We start from the raw sequence: 23596 nt of genomic DNA, 5'->3' as shown, positions 1-23596 counted from the left end.
CCCGGGCTGCCTTATCTGCAACACCTTCGTCAGGTTTGATCTGTGGGATCCCCTGCCACTTCAAGAGCAGCTGGGAGATTTAATCCCTGTACTTCGAACCTCCGCCCTGCTGGAGGTGCATTGTGCGCCTCTACAAAGAAGTACCCACAGGGCATCCTTATGAGAAGGCTAAATCAGCTCAACTGACTCATCTCACCGTTTAGGATCACGGGGATATTTCAGCAGCTTGTATCAGTGATCTTGCTCTTTCAGTCATTTCTCAAAGCTCATGACCATTGGTGACATAGATCGAACAGTAAATCAAGTGCTTTGACTTCTGATTAAATTCTCTCCCCATTGCAGAGGTAAAGTAAGATGCCCACAGATGCCCAAAGAAATGGCCACGGAAGTATATAACCTAAAACACAAAAGTTAGCAATGCACGACAAACTAAAAACCACCAGAAAAAAAAAGGAGGGTTGTAACCTTTTTTCCCACATTTGATCTAGCTCATTTAACCAATCTCAGCCGAAGAAGAGAGTTAAAGCTGTAGAAGAGGGCCAGCACCTTGAGATGAATAGGGCCACCCGATCTCATCTGGCTGAGCCACGAAGGACTGCATACTTGAAGGCTGAAGTCACCAAGCACAGGCAGCTGAGAGCAGAGCACAGCCAACAATACTGAACTGAGAGGTGGAGGCAGGCTCCGAATACACAGAAGATGAATTTTAAACCTAACTGAACTGCATAATACAAGCTGGGAAGTGTGTGTGTGTGTGTTTGTGTGTGTTCAGAGGTTTCGGGGGGGGTTGAACGAGAAACAGGGCTTAATGTGTCAGGCAACACAGCTGGAGTAATCCAACATGAGCTGAGATAGGCAATACTGAGCTGAGCTGCAGCACATTGGGGAGATTACTATACTACACTAGCATGTGTTAAAAGTAATAAATATCCTGTATGCATTGATAATATGAATATTATTTAGATGTTTTAAAATGCACTGATGTTTATTGAAAAAAACCTGCTAAACAAAGACATCAATTTCACTGCAATCCCCACAGCAACAGACAGAAACGCCCCTCATTACATGTCGTTCTGAATTTATTAATTAAACATTGTATTTATAAATGTGAAAGAAGCAATAGCACAATAATTGTGCATTGTAATAGGTGCATGACAGACTGAATATATTAGTATGCTAAAATAAGGGATAAAGCCGGTTTCAGACGTGTGCACTGTAGCTCCCTAATCATCTTCGATTTCCAGTTTGAGCAGTTTATACAGTTTATCCAGCTCTTGTTCTTAAGTCTGAATACGTATATTGTAAGTCGCTTTGAAAGAAAAAAAGCAATGAATAACTGCAACATTTGCAGGAGTCGGTTTCAGGTTCACAGAGATGAATGAGAGGAAGAGGCTGTGGCCATTCTTTCTTTGTTCTTCGCTGTAAACTCAGACCTTGTCAAACAACATTAATGCTTCTCTGTGGTAGTCAGCCTGCTGAATGAATGAAGCCAGGTAGAGATGTTCAGATAGAGGGGAAGGGAGCAGACTATGATACTGTGCCTGTAACCGAAACAGTTAAAAATTTACATAAGCCTCTATTTATCCAGGAAATTATAAATAAAGGCTTGCGTGCTGCTTTTCCATAAACACTGAATGTTTTTTTGTACTTTAAATTCTGAAAATGTGTACTTTAGTTTGTAAGCGTACTTCTTCAAGCCCACTGTTCCTATTTAATACTTTTCTAGACCTTTAGAGCACAGCTAAACTTAAGGAGGGTTTGTTTGTTTTTTTTAAACTTGTAAACCTGCTTCTGTGGATATTCCTCCAAACTTACTAAACCACAATGGTGAAACTAAAATTCAGAAAAACAACAAGAATTCTGACTCACTCTGGATCATTTTGGGTTGACCTCCTACACTGAACCTAATCATGCTGTCAGTAGCACATGATTTTTGTGTGTAAGTGAGCGACACAGAAGAAGCAGATGGAGCCCGTGAATGGCTGCTGCAAAATGAGCGCCCAGGCCTGACCAAGAGTGTTATCTTTTAGGAGAAGACAGCACAGAACTGCAGACGTGGACACAAACTCCCCAAGCTGTCACTCGACTGGCTGAATGTGTAAGTGTATGCACTGGACTGACTGCAGGAGGAAGCACTCAGTTTCCTTAGTGCAGTAAAACGACTATCCAGCCATGTGCAAGTACTCCACTGTAAGTAAAAACTCAACGAATCAAAGAAGTTTGAAAAATAAAAATGGGCTCCAATAACATTAAATTTCTCAAAAAGAAAAACAGCGCAGAAATAGCTCAAATAGAGAGTTAGATGACTTGATAAGAAACTCATTTATTGCAGTGAGTGCAAGATGTTGCAGAACTAAATAATAATGTGTTAAATAAAGCACTTTAATTTGTGAATACCTCAAAATTTCAGCTGCCAAAACACTGCACATTTTATTGTTAATATAGATTTATATTAAAGATTATGGATTTAATATAGATTTATGATAGATTTCACTTATGCAAAGTATGTTAAACATTTCTCCATCTTTGGTATTTTTCAGGGAGGCGTTAAAGGATTGCCTAGTTCACTATACATTCTTTTCACCCTATGTAATTCAAGCCAACTGGATTTCTTTAACAACATGACATATCTAAAAATAAACCTGCCTCTTTTTTTTGCTTTCTGGTCCATTTAGATTTGATGTCGAGAATATAATAACACCCATCAGCAAATACAGGATGTATAACCAAAAGACAAGAACAGTTAGGGAAACTATGAGGTATCTGACTGTCCACCCACCCACCCGAGCTAGCTCGGAAGAAGAGAAAAGCAGCGGCACAAAGTATGTCAGGAATGAAAAGCTTCTGGTTAACTGTCTCAGGGTGAAGAGACAACACAGTTCCCAGGCCACCAGGAAATGGTTGCACAGAAGAGGCCCCAGGTGGCTCCAAGTGAAATGAGCCACAAACAATATGGGCTAGGTCACAATGCTGCTCGCTTGAAGCTAGCCGAGTTACTAAAGCCTTTTATTATCGTTGCAGATGAAAATCCGATGTGAAACAAAAAGACTGGCACAAGTAAAGGTAATTAAAGGTAATCAGTTTCAAGGTCCTCACCGTCACATCTGCATGGTCTACTGGGTCACCCAAAAAGAGTTGTGATATGTTTTTTTAAATAAAACCTGTGCAAAAACTAAAAGAAAAGCTCTAATCTCAGTTTGTTCTGTAGTATGTGTATCCTGCACTGCAACCCTAAATTCTGTGTAACCATTTTCATTGTATATTCTGCCACATGTTTAGTTATGATTGTTTAAGCTATAAAATAATGAACCTCTGCACGGGATCACTTAATCAGGGACCAAAATACTGCTCGTCTGCCGCTCTTATCCAAGCTAGTCCTTTCCCCTGACACCATCAGTCTTTAAAAATGCAACTCAGTGCTACAAAGCTGTAGATATTCAGTGAATTTCTGGGCTCTAACCAAGCAAGCCGTGAGATCATTTTTTCAAACATTCTAATAAATATGTGATTCGGATCTGACCTGATATAAACTCAGGCAAAAACCAAGCTCGGTTTCATGTGCCCATCAGTCCACAGAAACACTCGGTCACCGGCCATCAGTTGGCCCCTCCCTCTCTAGCCATCTTCTTTTCCCCTCTTTTCAGCTGTCTTCCAGCCTTCTGGTCTACATCCCCGGCTGACTGGTGTCTGCCTCAGTGAACCTCCACCTGACAGACAGCAGCAACCACACAGACTGAGACACACACAAACACACAGCTGCAGCTCATGTTTGTGTGTTACTACTACTACTTTAACACCTTGGTGTAAAATTTGTTTAGATATAGTTTGTCTGTTAGCAAAGATGGAATTCATCCACTTGAATGTGGCATGAAATGAAATGACTTTTACTGTGATTCAAACTGTATATACTGTATTAAGCTTTTGCAGGTAATGAAAGCGCAAATGACATTTTGGGGGCTTCTTGTCACACTTTGGGCTCGATTTGACTTAGCATCTGTGAAGGGAGGAGACCACAGGACAGCCTCAGTGACAAACCCACACACGCATACATTTATCACTCTTTAGCTGAAGTGGCTGCTGACTGGCGTTTCCTGTCCAATGAGAGCCGTGTAAGTTCATGAAAGTGTAACTCTACTTCTTTCAAACTGCCTCTCCAGTACACAGTACTAACATGTCACACTTTTGAAATCAATAACGCACTTTATAAATTACGTTACAAATATTTTTGCATCTTATTCCACGTCAACAAGCATGAAATGCTGAGTGAGGTGTTTTTGCGTTACTGTCAGGTCCAACCACACCTACAGATTTTTGCTCCCGTGTACTGCTCCACCGGTTCTCAACAGCTGCCCGTGCTGGCAGCGATGTTGTAATGGTAAAAATGTTGACGGTTGAGATTTGAATGACGTGTGCCTCCTTATGTCTTTTATGTTATTATAACCTGCCCCACGCTCATGAACATGCCTACATTACTACTGAGCCTCACCACTCATCCATGCCCAACAGGAAAGACAAAAGGGAAAAAAAAAAAAAGGAGTGACAGATGGGAAGTTGAGACAGGAACCATTTTACGAGACAGATGCACAGCATACTTATCTTTATGGGGGTTCGTTACCATTAGAAAAGAAGAAAGTATGTTTTTTTTAACTTATCCTATCAGCCACAAAGGCAAAGTTTTGTAGGTCAGAGGTAAAAATGGCATAGATTGGATTAGCTTTACTCTCACCCATGCATGCTAAGTACAATATATGCCTTCTTGTTTTAAGATCTTATACTAACTAGCAAACACATTGTTGAATACTTCTGGTTGATACTTCAAAGTTGATTTAATTCAAAAATGTGGATCCCAGGGAAGAAAAACTCCAGGACGTAAAATATGTAATTTGCTTTGTGTGCTAATTTTGAATGAAGTAAGAGCTTGTTTTGGCTAGTCATCTAAAAGGAAAAGGAGCAACTGACTGCACAGTCCATGCGTAAATATGATTTTGACTTAAGAATCTACCTTAACGCAGTTTTCTCTTTTCCTGCCTTTCTTATTGGTATTTACTGATGAAACTGGAGAGACCCTACCTTCTGTTTTACCGTCCACTCTGCCAACACTGGCCAAATTAGTTCTAGGTTAATGAGCTGATGGTTGACTTAATTTTAAAGAACACAAATATAAATCTGGACCAAATTCCATAGAGAAGAACAAAAATTTGATTTAGAAAACATGATCTACAAACATTTCTCACAAGAGGAAAAAACTGATACTGCATGTGAAGGAAATAAGACCTCTAAATCAGGGCTCTCTGATGCTTGGAGCTGATGCCAATTCGAACTTTTAAGGAATAAATATCACAATATTGATGTACTGGACATCATAACGTATAAATGCAACAGCTACTTTTGGCTGCTCCTCTATTCACAAGGGATCACCACAGCGGGTAGCTCCGCACGTTTAATTTGGCAGAGTTTTTACACCGGACATCCTTACTGACACAAGCCCAAAGGCATTTGCGTTTCCTCCTGGGATGGAACTTGGGATCTTTCGCTTGTTCTGCAAATGTTTAAACTGCTACTCAAATACAATATGCGAGTTACACTAGAAAGGGAAAATAACTTTGCAGCATTGTGGTTTACTAACCCATTAGCATCTCAACATGAACACACTGCTCATATCCATGCTGTCTGCTCAGCTGCGGTGTGTACCCTGCTGCATGTGCTGCAGGGTGCACAACTCAGCCGGAGAATCTTTTTCTACATCCAGACATATCAGCGTACAGTCTCGTATATCAGATGAGCTGTAGGTATGGGAGCATGTCTAGCCGCCAGTCTATCCAGTTCAACTGGTCATTGTGGACCACACTTTGTTACATTTCACTGATAACCAAGAAAATAACTGAGCTACATACATGGCAATCCTCATTCAGCCTGTGCTGACATTATTTTGCAATTTTAACCTCAGTATATAAAGAATTGGGAGACAGATATTGACTCATCACAGCTGAGGCTGCAGCTTGGATGTCATGATTCATCCAATTTACCAGGTTTGACAAGCTTGCCTGAAGGCCGTTTAAGCCCCACAAGTTCTATATACAGCTTACAACGCTGATGGCGGTAAACTTGATCCACACTTTGACCTAAACAACGTGATACAGGCGTGTTCCTTCTTGTTCCAGGATGTGTTTCATTAACAAATGCATGTGCAACTAGAGCACCAGCTGTATAGAGACATTGTAAGCACAAGTTAAATAAGCTTTTAAAAGAGCAAGGGCCTGCCTGCTTGCCTGCTTGAGTCCTTACTCCACATCTCTTGGCTTTAAGCACTTTATGGAGCTAATTTCATTTCACGCATGCAGTCCTCACGGGAGAGACAATACTCTTCAGGGTCAGTAAACACTGTACTTGCCGCATACGCTCAGGCCTTTTTTTTTTTTTATTGGATCCAAATTAAAATGAACATCATTATTTTTATGCTACACACTCTAATGCAATCAATAATCGAGAACAACACACATTGTTAGGCAGTTGGCTTGTATTGATCACTTCATGTGGATCCGGCCTAGAAAGTTATCCCAGCGCTACAGGCTCCACTGGATGGGGCTGACGTGGAAAAACAATCCAACAAAGCACACATCTCTATCAATAGCTGTGTGTAATTAAACAGTACTCTCTTTACACAAACTGCCAGGCCAGCAGGTCAGTTTGTTCAATGTGGTCTCACTTAGTTCAGGATGTTAGACAGCTGCGTTGCTGCCAACACCGGCCTGTTTCGCTGCATTCTCAGCATTTTTCTCATTAATCAATCCTCTAAATTTCGTATTCCAAAAGAGACATTTTGGAAACTTCCACTGGGCTCTGAGCCCCCATTCCTGGATACCTTCCTAATTTAAGAAATGCGAGGAGTGCAATATCCTCTCTTTATTTCTGGATCCTCTCCTTTTCTTCGCAGACATGTGTTGCATCAATAAGTGGTAGGAGTGGCCGGGAGTGTGTCCTTAATCTCTTTATCCCTGCAAGTCAGCTCTGCTTACAGCCTAACACAGAGATCTTTTCAGGCATCTGCCAAAAAAGTTAATCACCTTCTCCCATTCATTTGCCACTTTACTACAACATCATCATCACCATTATTACTAACATCATTCATACACTCACCCATTCTTTGTCGTGTGACTTTGTGTGAATTTACAGATATGTTTTGCGCCACTTCACTGTACCTACAGAGTCACACCTGAATGACAACATGGCATGTTACTATGGATGTAATCCAGGATGCATTCCACCCTCAACTGATACTACTCTGCCCAGCCTGCTACTGTGCCACTGTACAAAGCAGTGTCATGAACTGACATACCCATGGCTTTAAACATAACATTTTGAGTCTAAGGAAGAAAAACACAAGTGTATTTATTACTCATCACTGCGATTAATACACCTAAAGGAGTCTTCAAGTAGTAATTTTATCCACTGGCTAGCCAGTGTACATGCCTTACTGTGATAAACATTGCAACCGCCATGCAGTGTTTCCTTAATTTTCTAATAATCTCAACAGTAAATAGTTTAATGATGCCATACGCTACACCCATATATTCAGCAACGCGTCCACGCGTGTAAACGCAACCGAAGAGAAAAAAATGCATTACACGGCACGACATTAAAAAATAGTCAGCTACTGTAGCGTACTTAATTTGCCCTAACTGGGAAAAACACAGTCACCATCACCGAAATCACTCCCACCATCTCGCCTGAGCCCACAATCCAGGCTCCAAAAGCGGGGGAGGCTTAGCTACATACATACCCACACATACACAGCAGCTAACACACACTTTTACTAATCACAGCCAAGTGTGCCCGTAGCTGCACTTGCAATGTTTACTGCTCCTAGAAAACAGAGAGGAAAAAAAACAAGGAGCTCCGGATAGCATTTGCTTACCGAAAACACGTCAACGTCCGTGGCAGCCATGGTGCGGAATGTATGGTGTTGGTGTGCTGAAGCAGACCGAGCAGAGGCGAAAGGGAGCAGCCCTTGTGTCTCCGTACTAGCCTGCTAAACTACTGACTGAGCCGAGCTGACAGTGATAGGAAGAGAGGGACACAAGGCGGAGAGGAGCAGCTGAACTGGGCAGGGAGGGCGCTAAGCTAGGCGACGAGAGGACTCCCTGCTACTTCGGTTCTGCTTCGCTCAGACACGCTACAGTTTTTCATTCGCTTTTAAGCTTCAGACAGAAAACGGTACTAGTGTAAAAGAACAACAGTTATTTTTATTTTTTATAAACTAATTTATATATAAGCGAAAGGGTGAGAGAGTCGGTTATTACAGTACTTAACGGCTGTTTGATGGAGCACTCTTTGCGCATGCGTACGCACATTCCACATTTTTATACATTTTGGCTATTTTCAGATAAAGAAAGCTATTTTAAGTAGCTTTTCATTATATTGATTATCAAAGTGAACTACAAAAGATGGTTGCTATGTAGTTTGTATTAAGCACTAAAGAGTTTCCAGGCGATGTAAGAATAAATATTTATACCTAAGTTAAAGTCGAGCGTGAACTATCCCAAGCATAGTTGACATCTTTGGTTGTGACATATACGTTTTCAATATGGCCAGCTTTCTCAATCGCTGCAGGAATGTCATGTTGCACATTCTGCAAGCCAGGACAGGAGCGAGCAGCAGAAATATGTGTCAGTCAGAGGTGGATATCATTAAAAAAAATACCTAATCATTTGGATGCCAGTCAAAACATGGCATTCATATTTAAATTAAGCTAATTAGATCAGAGATTGAGTTTACTAGAATGCAGATCAGCCAATCAGAGAGTTGGAGCAATCCGTCACGTGATGTGATGTCTCAATTTTCAATATTTTTCTGTGTTGTCTGTCACGCAAAAAATAGAATATGTATCTTGTATGTGTGCTCATGTGTGTATATCAAATTGGCTTTGTTCCAGATAAATGAATGGTATTACTATCACGAGTAAGAGCAGTGGTTAAGTTGTAAAATACCGTTGCAATAATTAGGATTTCCAAAGAACTAAGTGGCAAACCTCCAGTACGCAAAAGTCAAGCTCACACATGCCACAAACTGCAGTTCTTCCAGTGGCCACTTGTAGCTCGCTCGATGAGTAAGTCTGTATTAATTACAATGTTCATGTTAAAGTGCCCAACTTTATCAGGAGAAATAGAAAGAGTTGCACGGTGTCTTTGGGGATCTCAAGAGCGCATACTGGAAGAATTAAAAGAAGTTAAAGTGACTAAGCAGCATTTTAAAAGGCTGGTACAAAAATGCTTTTGGCCTCTATGGATAGTGCCCCCCTTCATTGGGGAGATGCATAACTCATCCACGTGGATACTGGAGTTAGGTGTGTGGCTGTCTGATTGACAGGGACAGTCTGCCGTGATAGTGATGTGTTGTATGACCATGTTGGTGGTGTTCCTGGATCATTATAATAATGTTGGTCCACAATGCTGATGTGATGTCATAGCTTGACGACTGTGATGAGAAACGACAAAAAAAATCCCTTTGTTTATATAAAAATCCCTTCTGAAACAAATGTTAAGCATTTCAAGTGTTTTCCTTAATAATTAATGCAATTAAATAATAAAGTTAGGTTTGCTGTTAGCCAAATTTAGGTTCCTCATCCTGGTTTGCTTGGGATAGTTTTTCATAGATTTAGTTAACTTCTTGGTTAGTGCTAACTGAATGTTCACACAACATGACTGACCAGTTGTAATGTTTATTCTAGAACAACATTATGATGAAGATATAAGATATATAGGAACAAAACTAACCTGGCGATATCAAATCGTATGTGGTGGTGCCTTTTACAAATTTTAATGAAATTATCTGACAAATACTACGGCTCGCTGCAAGGTACAGACAATCAAAGAAGTCTTTGGTTCAGTTTTGTGGTGTAAAATTGCAGCAATTTATTAGCCCGATGCAGTCAACAAGATAGGATAGGATGGCCACAACAGCCACAGCCACAACAATGATGATTCCAATCAGATGGGTGAGGTCACGGTTGCTATGTCCATCTTTTATTTACAGTCAGTGATGGTAACAGATTATATAACCTGTATGACATTTTCAAAATACAAAAAAGAAATAATGAGCCCACATTTCATTATAAAATATATGTAATTAGATTGTAACCACAATGATTTATTAATTTATTTATTTATTATTTTAATCTTTAAATTCCATTGTCACCATTGTTTACAACAACTTATTTTGTTTGTTTGCTTTTCTTGAAAAGGGGAAAATTACTTTTTTTAATGTGGCTGCATTAGTTTGTATATTATTATTATTATTATTATTATTATTATTATTATTATTATTTTTTTTACTTTATTATCATTATTATGATTAATATTATTTAAAGTGTAATATTTTCAATGTCTCAGTGTTGAAGTATAACCCTTGAATATAAAGTATAATCCTTATTACAAACATTTCGTGTTTTTGAGTACAGTACCTACATTTCAACACCTCATGTGAGCCTAATCCAATATTTTTTAGCCTAATTGCCAAATATTTTCTCCTTATCATTTATGTATGTGTGCTTTAAGTATGCTTTTTGTTTTATTTTACTGAGGTCTATATTGTTGATTTACCGAATGTTAAATCAACAATAAGAATGTTGAACTACTTTGTTCATAGTAAAATATGTACATACATTATTCAAATTGTCCACGTCCTCACTTTCCCCGGAAAGAGCCTCCTCCAGGTGTGGGGAGGAGAGCGAGCGTCCAGGTAAAGCGGTCTGTGCCGTCACACGGATAAAGGTGTAACACACCGCGCAGCTGTAAGGAGCTTTTGGAGCTTTCGCTTTTTTCTTTCACAGCTTTAATAATGATTTTGACACAAGAATCCATCCTGTCTTTGCTGGTAGCGGAGGGTGGAAGAGTGAAGAAATCCGACCTGGTTGATAAGTTCAGAGGGTCGGTGGACACCGCGGATTCCGAAGAAAGAGAACGTAATAGGGAGATTTTCAAGACTTTTGTCAACAATGTAGCGTTTGTGAAAGAAATCGACGGCGAACGCTATGTTGTCTTGCGGAAAACCTATCAGCATTTGTTGGAAAGTCCAAAGATCCATGTGGAAAAGCCTGAAAATGAAAAGATCCCGCTGACAGGTGAGCAGCAGCGCCCACCTGCGCAGGCTGGAAGCTCTGAGGATCAGGGAGGTGTACAATCAGCTGTTACTGAACCTGATCAGGAAGAGGCAAGTGAAAGTAGTGACCATCCCACAGAACTGCTTTCTCCCATACAGATGGCACTGCAAAGGAGTAAATTTGCAAGTGTACGACTTAAAAGGTCACTGAATGTTGATGTCCAGCAGCAGGATAGAAAGGGAATTAACTGCTCAAATGCGCCTGTAAAGAGCAAGCCATATGCCTTGCCTCTGAGGATGCCCCCCAGCGCAACTAAAGTGGAGATCCACAAACTTAAGCCTGACCCAGATGAACCCAAAGAACACCCAAAAACGGATGCTTTCAGGGACAAGAGAAACAAACTTACGCCTGACCCAGATGAACCCGAAGAATACCCAAAAACGGATGCTTTCAGGGACAAGAGAAACAAACTTACGCCTGACCCAGATGAACCCGAAAAACACCCAAAAACGGATGCTTTCAGGGACAAGAGAAACAAACTTACGCCTGACCCAGATGAACCCGAAGAACACCCAAAAACGAATGCTTTCAGGGACAAAAGAAGGATGCCTTCGGCGGAGAGGGGCGGCAGCACCAGCTCACCCCAGCTAAGGAGGGCAGCGAAGAGCACCAAGGCATCAGAGGAGCACAAAGACACCAGGATTCCCTCTGTGGTTCCCCTGGAGCACTCAGAGCATCAGTGGCTTGTCAATTGCGCCGCCGGCCACTGGACCCAGGTTTACGGCCTGCTGCTCAGAGACAACCAGCTGGCCGAGAAGAAGGACTTCATGTCAGGGTTCACTGCTCTGCACTGGGCAGCCAAAACCGGGGAAAGCGACATGCTTGTGAAGATTATCGAAACAGCCAGGCAAGGAGGGGTTCACATTGACATCAATGCAAAAACACATGGGGGATACACTCCTTTGCACATTGCTGCATTGCATGACAACCACTATATCATTGGCATACTGGTGAAGGAGTACGAAGCCAACATAAGCATCAGGGACAACTATGGCAAGAAGGCCTACCACTATCTCAGCAAAGACATTTCTGAGTCTGTGAGAGAGATGCTTTGTAAGCCCAAACCCCAGCCGGCACAGGATAGGGCCCTGTATGAGAAAGAGGAGCTGGATTTGTTCCCGGATCGCTCCAAGGGCCTGCATTCAATAAGCCGCCTCTTTCAACCAAACGTGACAGGCCACAAGAAGAAGCACAAGCAGCGGCCGGGGCTGTACTCCCTGAACGGCGACCCCAGCGAAGAAGGAGAAGACAGCGGCGCCGGCTTCAGGCACAGGCTCATGTCAGATGTTTTTATGTGAAGGCAAAGCTCTTCCCTGACTGAAAACACACCAATGACCTTCAAAGGATTTGTTTAATGCTCTCTTTAATAACGGATTTTTTATTTTTAGCCTACTTTCTGCAGTTATTACTGGAGATAATGATACAAAAAACATGTGGAGGGATTCTATAGAAACACAATTTAAGTGGTTAAGATCAAAGAGAAAAGATTTAAAAAACCTCGAGGTTTGTTCACAACTGAGTCAGCAGACACTGTGTGTGACGTTACCTGCATGAGGTGAATGTCAGACAATGGTGGCTCCTGTGAGTCGCCGTATTACTCACACATGTGTGGGCTTTTGTGGGTGTGGCCCCTTTAGCCTGTCTGTTTTCACTTGAACTGAGCTTTAAAGATGTACAGAGAATTTTCTACTGAGTCATTTCAATTAAGACCAAAGCATCATCACCTGAGAGGAATCCGCGTGTTCAGCAAACCGCTAATGAGGACTAATGTATAATATCACAGCATTACAGTCACAGGAGTTAGCGTGTGGAACAATTGTACAGACAAAGTGGAAAAAAATATTACATCAGTACATAACTTCACAGACCAGCTGACAAAAAACAAACTGAATGAATATAGGAAATGTTCCTCTCAGTGATTGAGTTCTTTCAATGTGTTCTTATGAAGCTTTGTCTTCATTTTTGTTGTTTAAGGTGAGAATAACCCTCTTTTTTTTGTAAAAAAGGAGTAGGTCTCAATAAGTGTTTAACTAATACATACAACTGTTCAGGTATATTATGTATATAGTATGTAAAATTTAAGATTATTTCATATTGTGTTTATATATCACACATGGAGTGTTAGGATGGTACCTACACTTTTCCTGTTTTTTCTTCTGTTTATGTTTTTTATATGAATACTATAGCCAGAATTAACTAAACTAAACAAAAATAAATGTAGGGGTTCAGTCCAGTATCCCAGTTCATGCCATTAAAAAAATTAAGGTGTCCGTGTATGTAATCAAGCTTCCATGGCCGGTAAGTCGTGCCATGAATTCTCTTCCACTGTGATGTTGAACGGGCTGTTTTTCTTTTAACCACAGACTTCAATCTGGTTGATCTTTTTTTGTTTTTGTCAAAGTACCCGTTCTTATTCTGGTTTTGATTTCAAACTAAAGCGTACATACTGACAGGAAGTGAATGCAGAATAAAGACATTCTGTTACTCATTTACTGAGATCAAGACTTGACTTGCTCTGTGTTTTCATTTGTGAGTAAGAAATGAATGCAGTGCAGTGATCTCACAAAGCAGGCATGCACAAACAGAAAAAAAGAGGAGGTGTTAATTTATAGGGGAATTAAACTTCCAGTAGAGAAAATATAATTGTTTTGGAAAGAAGGGACTTAAATATTTGTGCATCTGAGGGCAGGTTTAGAAGACTAACCTATTCACTGCTTCACTTTATAATAGATTAATTATTAAAGGCTGTGAAGCATTAAGAAAGGCCCCTGAAGGAAGCGGACTCTGGATTTCACTGTAACATAATCAAATTTACTACAATATAATGGGGAGGGGGGGTACAACCTGTATCATTCATTAAGGCTGCACAGGTGCTCCATAAATCATTAATGTCCCTGTATTTGCCAAGTAATTCTCCAGGCTTGGCTACATCTCCTGACTTGTTGAGACAGCTGTGATTAAGCCAAGTAAGCATCTGGCATTGAATGTGCGTGGCTGAAAGATCAGAACGAGCTTTACATACACTTAACTCTGTGTGTGCTGCTAACTGGAGGTAAACGAGAGGCAGGAGAGAGTGGGAAGAAATAGCAACATTTAGAAATAGTAGGCCAGCTCACTATCCCGCTGTTCGCCTGCCCTTGACTCGTCTCCCTCTGCTTCTTGCGTGTCTCGTTATGTCACTTTCCCAGAAGCGTACATTGTTTGTACGTCAAGATGATGTTTCATCTCAGAGCCTCTGGGCTTTATTAAGCAAATGTTCTTTTCTGTGGCTGCTGTGGGGAGGAAAGCCAACACGGGTTCAGAGAGCTAGGGGAGTCAGCACATAGAGCTGATGTCAAACTGTTAATGCACATAAACATATGAGTGTTTAAGGATTAAACTGTACCATAGAGAGCAATCAGAGCAATGCATAATTAAATTTTGTCCTAGTTATACTGCTACAAGCCTAAAAGTGCACTACTGTACCAAACCATAAAGGAAAAAAACACTATCTGACAGCAAATTCATAAAGGAATAGTTTGGTACTCACAATCACTGGCCACTTCATTAGGTACTGTTCAAATGCTTGTTAACTTTTTACATGTTTTGAAAAGTAAACAAACATTAACACAAATGTCTAATTAGCCAATCATTTGGCTGCAACTCAGTGTTTTTAGGCATGTAGACACGGTTCAAGAGGACCTGCCAAGGTTCAAACGGAGCATCAGAATGGAGAAGAAAGGTGATTTATGTGAGTGACTTTGAACAGAGCATGATTGTTGATGCATGGCTATTTCAAGTATTTCAAAAGCTCCTGATCTTCAGGTATTTTTGCCACACTACCATCTCTAGAGAGAATGGGAATGGTCTGCAAAAGAGAACACATCCAGTGAGCAGCAGTTCTCTGGGTGAAAATATCCAACACGTTCTCGCTGATGCCAGAGGTCAGAGAAGAATGGCTGATGAGAAGGAGCTGATGAGAAGGAAACGGTAACTGCAATGATCACTCTTTAGAACCAAAGAATGCAGGAGAGCGTCTCTGAAAGCACGACATGTCAAACATCAAAGCAGAAGGCCACGCTGTGTGACACTCCTCTCAGATAAGAACAGGAAACTGAAGCTACAGTGTCTGGGCTCGCCAAAACTGGATAATAAGATTGGTATAAACAGCATGAAAGCATGGATCCATCCTGCCTGTGGTGATGTAATGGTGTAGGAGATATTTTCTTGGCACACTTTGGGCCTCTTAGAAACTACCGCATTTCTCTAAGTTACCTTAAATATGTTATTAATGTGTTATTAAATAGAAACAGGCAGTTTTGCATTTTGCAGTTCTCAGTTTCCTGCTTATTGCACAGTGGGAAGGAAAAACAAACTTTTAACAGGAAGAAACCTCCAGTAGAACCAGGCTCAGGGAGGGCTGGCCATCAGCTGTGACCGGTTGGGGACCCACCTTCTGGTAGGCGCTTCCAGCAGGAGAGTGCACCATCTCAAAAAATTCAAATTATCTCAAAGTGGTTTGTTGAACATGACAATGAGTTGACTGTACTGGTGTTCAGTCACTAGATTTCAATCCAACAGAGCACCTGTGAGGTGTGGCAGAACAGGAAATTAACATCATAGATGTGCAGCTGTTAAATCTGCAGTAAGTGTGTGATGCTATTGTGTCAACATAGACCAAAATCTGTGAGCAATGTTTCCAGCACCTTGTTGAATCTGTGCCATGGAGACTAAGGCAGCTCTGGAGGCAAATAGGGGTCCAGCCTGGTTCTAGTAGGTGTATTGCAAAGGTTATTGCACACCATATTTCTAATGTCTGTAATTTTAGCAGTAAATTTAATAAAACAACACAAATTACACCTGCCAACACCCCCCTTAGTCTCATGAAGTCCACATTTATTTCTCTACATTATGTAATGACTCCTAACAATGTAAGGCAGTGCACCATGGCAGTCTTGCCATATTTATTATGGCCCATAATGTTTGACTTTTTTTCATTGCATTGTTGGAAATGTGTAAATCTGGGTAAAATCATAGTTATGTAACATTATGATGAGAGCTGTCTGTAAGGTGCTCTGTAGACAGCAGTTCAGTAATACTGACCTCAATGCTAAAACATATAAATGAATGAACAGCTCTGTGACTGTGTCAACGAAATGTATTTATAGATATCATTAAAGCATTTATGGCAGACCAGGTGTACCTAATAAAGTGGATACTGAGTATATTGAGAAAGGCCTGGCATTCATGTTGTACATTGTTCAGCAGGAATATATATTGGCAATAAATTATAGCCATATACCATTTTACCGCCACCTAGTTAGACTGAGACCAAGCCTTTGTTAGTTTTCATAACCGAGGTGAGTAATGACTGCCAGGAGGTGGAGGCCAACACAAGGTGTGCTGACATTCCTGAGGGCAGAGGGTTCAGAGTTCAGGTTGAAAAGTGAGCTTTAAAACCACTAATCTGAGCTCCTGGCAGAGACATCACTGAGTCACCCACTTTGATAAACAATCCTCCTGACCTCCTGCAGGCACTGTGTCTTCTGGTCATTTTAACACAGTTATTTGGTTACATAAAGGGGGGGTTGTGGAATATATGCTTGAGTTTTCTGTTTCCCCACATTGCTGTGGATACAGTTGGTGATTATCAGCAACAAAGCTCTTCATTATCTGGCGCTGTGACAGAACTGCTGCTGCTGCTGTGTTTCACCATGCTATATCCTCCCGTTTGCTGTCTGGAGTATATCTTTATACTGTCTTTGTAATGATGCTAAACCAAATTGCCATGCAATCAGTGTCTTGGAAACAAGATCTCGCTTGTTTAGGATGCTCAGAGTTGTGTTGTATGACACCGCTGCTTCTCTGGGAATCTGTTTTGTTTAGTTTTTTTTAATTTGCAAAGTACTCCGAGTGCTGCGTGGCGTCTCTTCTCGTCCACCTGGGGATTTCTCTGCCACTTTCCAAAACAAAACCAACCATTTCTTTGCTCATTTCATTTTGTGTCTCTTAATAAGCATGTGCTGACATCCTCGAAGGCATCCCACTGACTAAACAAATGGGAGCAGCGAGGCCTGAAAGACACGAGAGGCGGAAGACAGCATCAGTTAGTGTTACTTTGAGACCACACAGTCTTTTTTCCATCAGTTAAATAGGATTTTATTCGTGTTAATCGTCCTATTGATTTTGGTCCAGACTTTCATGTCATTTGGTTTACCTTATATCTGTTTATTAACACGAATCAAAGTATGATACACGACACGACCTCGGTGCATTTAGACATGATCAAGCAGACCTGCTGAAGTTCAAACTGAGCATCAGAATGACGAAGAAAGGTGATATAAGTGATTTAGGTGATTTGACAGAAAATACCCAGCAAGCAGCACTGGATATTTTCGTTCCCTGGGTGAAAATATCTTGTTGATGCCATAGTTTAGAGAATGGCCTTCGAGCTGATAGGAAGGCAGTTATGCAGAAGAGCATCTCTGAATGCACAGTATGTCCAGCCTTGAAGCAACTGCATTATAGCAGAAGGTCACACCAGTTGCCACTGTTATCAGCTAAAAACAAACACTGAGGCTTCAAATCCCACAGCCTCACTGGAAAAATGCCACGTGGTCCGATGAGCATCAATTTCATTCAGATAGTGTAATCAGAAGCTGGTGTAAAGGCCATAAAAGCATGAATAAATCCTGCCTTGTATCAAAGGTTCAGGCTGCTAGTGGTGGTTTAAAGGTGTGGGGGACATTCTGGCACAGTATTATAGCTGACCATGCTGAAATTATTCCATGAAGAATGAAAGCAGTTCTGAAAGGCAACAGGGGGCCAACCTGCTACTAGCAACAAATAAAGTGTCAAGTGAGTGTAGTCCACATTAAAAGAATAATAAATTTCTTTTAAAAAATATTTAGTTTACATACATAGATGATGTATGTATTATCTCCACAATATTATTTTTTAATTTAAAAAATGCAGATTAAGAACAAAACAAGCTCACAGGAAGTTCTCTGCCAGGAAAATTTGGACTTTCAGAAACAATGTGTTGATCTGCCTGTAGAGGGCAGAGGCGAGCTCTGATTTGAAAGCCCAAACAGGATCTCACATTTGTGAAATAATGAGATCAAATGTTCTGTCTGTACTGGTCTCCCAAAGTGAATCCTTCAATGGTAGCACCAACCTTAAATCCTATCTTTTTGTATTCCTAGACAAATATGCCATTATTTGCATTGAGGGGAACACAAACAAAGGAGGAATGAGTGTGAGCTTAATTTATTCACAATATTACAAACATGATGGAATTTGGAACTCCAAACAGGCACAAAATAACAACTCTTGACAGAAAACAGGTGCGAGACATGCCAGAAGAGGTGGGTTTACAAATGTCTGCTGCTGCCAGTCGGGACTCACTGAAATGTCTTTGCTTCTCTTGGCTTTAACACAAATTCTGCTCGTATCAGTGTCACAAATCTGCAGTTTTTGGATTAAACCCGCCTTTTCCTTCAGCTAAACACAGCTGTGATTGAAAGAGAGAAACAAGCAGTGACTCAGGAAACCGCGCACACGTACAGTAGCAAAAACCAACATTTATCCCCGTGCAGCCAAGGGTCTTCTGTTTCTCCAAAAATGCCGGATTCTTTAGGAATTCCAGCAGGCTGAACGGAACGGCATGCAGCCTCTCTAACACTCCAGCCTTGCGTCAGCACAAAGGCCAAAACAAGCATACGTTTGTTTAGCAAACTGAAGCGGTCAGAGTCATAAATCTCCAGAGAAATGTTTCAGGGGTGGTGGCCAAGGTGGAAAAACTGTTTACCACAAAAACATGGAAATATTTATCCAAGGTAAAAGGACACGCAGTTACTAAGAAACTGATTTATTGTTAATCACTTTTTATTTACTTTTTTAAATTTTTGAAACTGCTACTGCGTCTTTGTGGTCATTATTACATAAATATAACATACATAACCCACAAGCAATACAGTGTGGATATATATATATATATTTTTAGCCAGCAGGTGTAGATTCCTGAGAGACGATGACATTTCGATCATCTTCACAGGAGTTTTGCTGAAAGTTAACACAGCAAATACCAAAAGGAGTTCTGTCTTTCTGTTCAACACACACACACACACAAGCACATGTGCACACACACAGCATATACAGTGACGAACAGCAACATTAAACAGCTTTCAAAAGTGTTGGACTGAAGGTTCTCTGAGAACAGAAATGAATAAAACTATGAAAACTAGCTGACAGATTTTAATGGGGAAACAGTGGTGCAGTTAAAGGTGAGTGGATGTGCGGGTAAAGTGTGTTTGTACTTTCAGAAACAGCCTTTAACTTAAGAGAAGTGTGTAAAATGAAACAAGCATCACGTGTTTCTAGAGGGGGCTACTTTGTGGAGGTAGAGTACAGGAAAGCAGTCTAAGACGCCTGAAGTGAAGATTGCGATTTTTTCTCATTAAAAAACTTAAAACAAAAGGCATTTCAAGTATCAAGAATCGGCTCTGCAACAAAAGGACATTGGGGAGCAAAGTACTCAGTGATATAATTGTTGCTTATGTGTAATCTGCTTTTAAGAGGTTTAGCACCTCCGTATGAGGAGCTATTCCAGTATAAATCATCAAGGCTTTAACGAAATTAACTGGAAAAGCATTTGTACACAATTTTTCATGCTGATTGATGCGCTCGTGTACCTTTTAAAAAAGATCACTTCAACATTCCTATTTAAAACAAACCTGAAACAGGAAGAAATATTGTTTAAATGGATGGAGTAAGGCTTCCACTTGAAATTATCTTGAATCTGATTTGAAGAAATGTGCATTTAGGTTTTTTTTTTACAAAGTGCTTTTTTCCATTCACCTATTTTTTTTGGTTTTTAGTGCCTTCATTTGAAACACATTTAAAAATAAGAACATTAAAAAAGATTAAATCTTCTACATCTATTGTACATTTTTACTGATATGATACAGTACATCGCTCTCTTTCAGACTGCTTTCTTTCGCTGGCGTCCTCTCGCTGCTCAAATACAATCTTAAAGCTTATAGTAGGTTTCCACAGGTGCAGATACAGGGCTGAAGCACTAATGAAAAGTGAAGGGAGGGTTTCTGCATTGCTAAAAAGTGTCCCCACAGCAGCTCTAATGGAAAATGCTCCACAGCTTCAGCTATCATCAAGGCACACAGAAAAACCCCAAACAAAAACAGTTCACTCCTGTTCAAAGTAAAAGATGTACCGTAGTGGGATAAGCCTGGAAACAGTGGTGGGCGGAGTCAGTGAGCATTTATGAGTCTCAGCAGATGGCAGGAAGGTAAGGAACTTCAGTCATTAGCTCACCTCATGCACTGCCTATATAAACAAATAGATAGAAGAGGGGCATCGTGGGTCTTGCTGTAGCTCTGCTAAACTCTTTTCAATGACCAAAACAGTCATGACAGAGTGCAAAGGGTTGCAGAGACCAGCTGGACCTCTACAAAGGCAACATGTCTCTACATGTCTCATTTTGAAGAAGCCATCCTCATTTTAGGTAAGCGAAGCAAATCCAAAACTTCCCCCTCACAGATCCAGGCTGCTGGTAAGGGCCTCCAGCTGCTCCTCTCCCAGCCTCTGCTTTTCCTCCAGGTCCTTCTGCCGGATGAGCAGCGACGCCTTGGTCTGGACGAAGCGCCGGTAGTCCTGTAGCTGTTCGGCAGACAGCTGGCGTGACAGGAAGGTGGAGACGAGGTTTTCTCTGCGATCCAAGTTATCCTTCAGATCTTTGGCATCCTCCCTCTGTTTGCATAGCAGACGATGGCGACTGTCCAGAGATTGCTGCGTGGAAACGCAGAGAGACAGGCAAAAAATGATCAATTCTAAGTGATAGAGTTAAAAGGCTACATTTTCTCTCTATTAGACAGATGTTGATAACCAAAAAAAATCCCTAAAACAAACATGTGACATTTTGTCTCATATTTTGGGTTTTTTTTTTTTTTTTAAGTGACAGGAGATAAAGAGGAGTGAAAGTTGCACGATTATGTTTCAAACAGTTACAGGACAGAGGGTGCAGTGTTTCCTTGTGTCAACAGAGGGCAGGGTAGTTACAAATGTCATCGAAACTGGGCCGGAGTTTCGATGAGTCAGTGTAAATACCAGTGTTGCTGATAACAGCGAGAAAACAAATGAGCCCTCTAACAAGCCCTCAGTATGCAGCATGCTCAGCGCTGCTATTACAGAGCATAGGGCTAACAAAGAGCCTTTTCAGGGGAAAATCTGGAGGTCTAATGCATCCATGCAAACATGCAAAAAATTATGCTGGAAACACTGAAACAGGTTATTCGCAGAGGGCAAGAAAGCACAGCCAGAACTCGTGTTACGCCTGTGACGTGGCCACTGGATTAATGATTAATTAAGAGAGCGCAAAAAATTATTTAAGAGAAGAAATTAGCAACATGAAAACTCTTTTAAGTGAAGCCCCTATCAAAGTGTGATCCATCAAATTAATCTTCAAACATTTGATAAGCTGAAAAGTGGCAATTAAGCCCAGATAAACCCAGCAGCATTTTTTAAATTCCACAAAGTGAGAAACCTTGACTCCATTACAGCTGCCCTTCAACTTTTCCCCAAGTGGCGTGTTTGCTGTTCTAAAGTAAACAGAACAAGAGTATAGCTGAGGGCATGGGAGCAGCTGCACACTTCTAACACTCGCTCGCCATGGTCTTTTTTTTCCAGGAGCTCCTAATGAGCCACAGTGTATATTGAGATCCTTAAGCTTACATGACATAGCATTTCCCCCAGGAGCACTCGCTGACAGTATGCTTTTACTCACATGCATTAGTGTTTATGCATAAACAGCATCAGCGCGTGAATGGCATCAAAATACATTGATCACATGCTGGAGTATTTGAGAGAGTGCATTAAAAAATCATTATCAGATCATTTGATCTAAAATATTTTTAATGTTTTTAATTATATGTGTTATGTAATGTGAATGATTGCTATGTGTTCATGAAAATCCAAATCTGAGTCAAAAAAAATAGGCAAAAACAGATGCCGTAAGGATTGAGTGATTGTGGGTTTTCTTTGCAGAAACTTAGAGAATTTTGGAGAGTTTTCAAAACAATCCCTGGTAAACAATTATGTAACGCTAATTAAAAATACTAAATTAATTATCCAGCGTTATTTTCACAATAGTTGGCACGCAGAAACAGCATGTCAAAGTCAATGTTTCTGGTTCCCCACCTTCTCCTCAGCATCAGTGTTCTCATCCACGGTGCTCAGGGCGTTCTGTACCCTGGCCAGCCGAGCAGACAGGCACAGCAGCAGACTGACCACCCGCTCCAGGTCGCCTATGAACAGGTTGTACCTCTCCAGTTCCACGGGGAGACAGCGCTCACGGACCAGCACCTGTAGCGCTTCCCCGCGGGCTGTGTTCTCCTGAACTTCTACCTGGAGGGCTCCACGTGTCTCTTCATAAGAGCGCAGACGGTCCTCGATATACGAAGCCAACAACCGCTGAAAGGAACAAAGAGAAGAGTTTGAGACACTGAGACACTAAATGAGATGTGGTGAAAAAAGACTGGATATAATCCAGTTAAAAATATGGTTTTTGACATTTGCTGCCATGGAACCATGCCATGAACGTATACTGTACTAGCAGTGAATGTGCATGGCAGCAAGGAACAGGGGGGAGTTACTTGCTAAGCCAAACATTAGACAAGTGGGAGACACTGATAAGAGGCAGACAGTATATCATGTGATAAGAGACAGAACTATCGCTGCTTGAATAGTCCACTTAAGGCCAAATAGCTTACAGATGGTATCAATATGAAATCACCAGAGGCTCTGGTTTAAAAATTAAAACTGAATGAGGCCACAGTTCAAACTGTTCACATAAAAGCAGTGCTCGTTCTGTCTGGCTTTCACTCATTTAACAAAGCAGTGATTTGAGACATACAGAGTATTTTTACCCATAAAGCAGACAGACCTTTGGTATCATAGGGATGTCTTGAATGTTTTTCAACTAATGGATTATTTCTTCTTACTTGTCGTGAGGAATTGTAATGTTGAAAACGATTAAGCTATACTTGCTCTGTAATGCACGATGAACTAAACTACTCAATATTTGCATAAAATGATGACTACCTTCTTCTCTGTGATGTCAGTTTTGCTTTGCAGGTCTGCTGATTTCTCACTGTCAGGAGCAGGGGGACAGGGAGAGGCTTCAGACCCTTCCCCTGTTTCAGCACTGCAATGAAATTTGGTTATGTTAAAACAACTTGATTCCTGTTGTCACAATATAATGCTTGTTTCAGCCAGGCCACATTTTAACAGCAACACAGAGTTAACTGAGCAAAGTCCAAATGTTTTCTGCATATTTAAATACTCTGAAATGCATCTGTACATTCTCTTTGTATCTGAAGTGTGCTTACATTAGCAGAAATAGAAGTGCATCCACAGCAGTAAGCAAATATACAGGTGTGTCCG

The 23596-nt window shown here is 40.9% G+C and overlaps 3 protein-coding genes across 5 annotated transcripts in view; 1 reads left to right on the top strand and 2 right to left on the bottom strand.

Moving 5' to 3' along the window:
- Window positions 1-8203, bottom strand: part of sept8a (septin 8a) — a 29725-nt gene extending 21522 nt beyond the window's left edge. The window contains exon 1 of the mRNA XM_031725924.2: window positions 7916-8203. Within this exon, the coding sequence (XP_031581784.1) occupies window positions 7916-7945 (30 nt within the window). The 5' untranslated portion in view covers window positions 7946-8203. The remainder of the gene's footprint in view (window positions 1-7915) is intronic.
- Window positions 8204-10682: 2479 nt separating this feature from the next.
- On the top strand, window positions 10683-13656 carry LOC116309376 (ankyrin repeat domain-containing protein SOWAHB-like). The gene has a single exon (XM_031725964.2). The coding sequence runs from the start codon at window positions 10837-10839 to the stop codon at window positions 12454-12456; it is 1620 nt and encodes a 539-aa protein (XP_031581824.2). The 5' UTR covers window positions 10683-10836; the 3' UTR covers window positions 12457-13656.
- Window positions 13657-18389: 4733 nt separating this feature from the next.
- The window catches only part of shroom1 (shroom family member 1), a 31974-nt gene continuing 26767 nt past the window's right edge, over window positions 18390-23596 (bottom strand). For all 3 annotated transcript variants that reach the window (XM_039618368.1, XM_039618370.1, XM_039618369.1), the window contains 3 exons: window positions 23255-23357; window positions 22352-22624; window positions 18390-20944 (listed from right to left, as the gene is read on the bottom strand). In XM_039618368.1, the coding sequence (XP_039474302.1) occupies window positions 20690-20944; window positions 22352-22624; window positions 23255-23357 (631 nt within the window). In that variant the 3' untranslated portion in view covers window positions 18390-20689. The remainder of the gene's footprint in view (window positions 20945-22351; window positions 22625-23254; window positions 23358-23596) is intronic.

This window comes from Oreochromis aureus, linkage group 10, assembly GCF_013358895.1.
Source record: "Oreochromis aureus strain Israel breed Guangdong linkage group 10, ZZ_aureus, whole genome shotgun sequence".
Classification (NCBI taxonomy): Eukaryota; Metazoa; Chordata; class Actinopteri; order Cichliformes; family Cichlidae; genus Oreochromis; species Oreochromis aureus.
This window is presented reverse-complemented; position numbering and strand designations above follow the sequence as displayed.

Excerpts from the sequence above, each read along its gene's own strand:
- LOC116309376 (XM_031725964.2), top strand. The coding sequence starts at position 10,837 with ATGATTTTGACACAAGAATCCATCCTGTCTTTGCTGGTAGCGGAGGGT.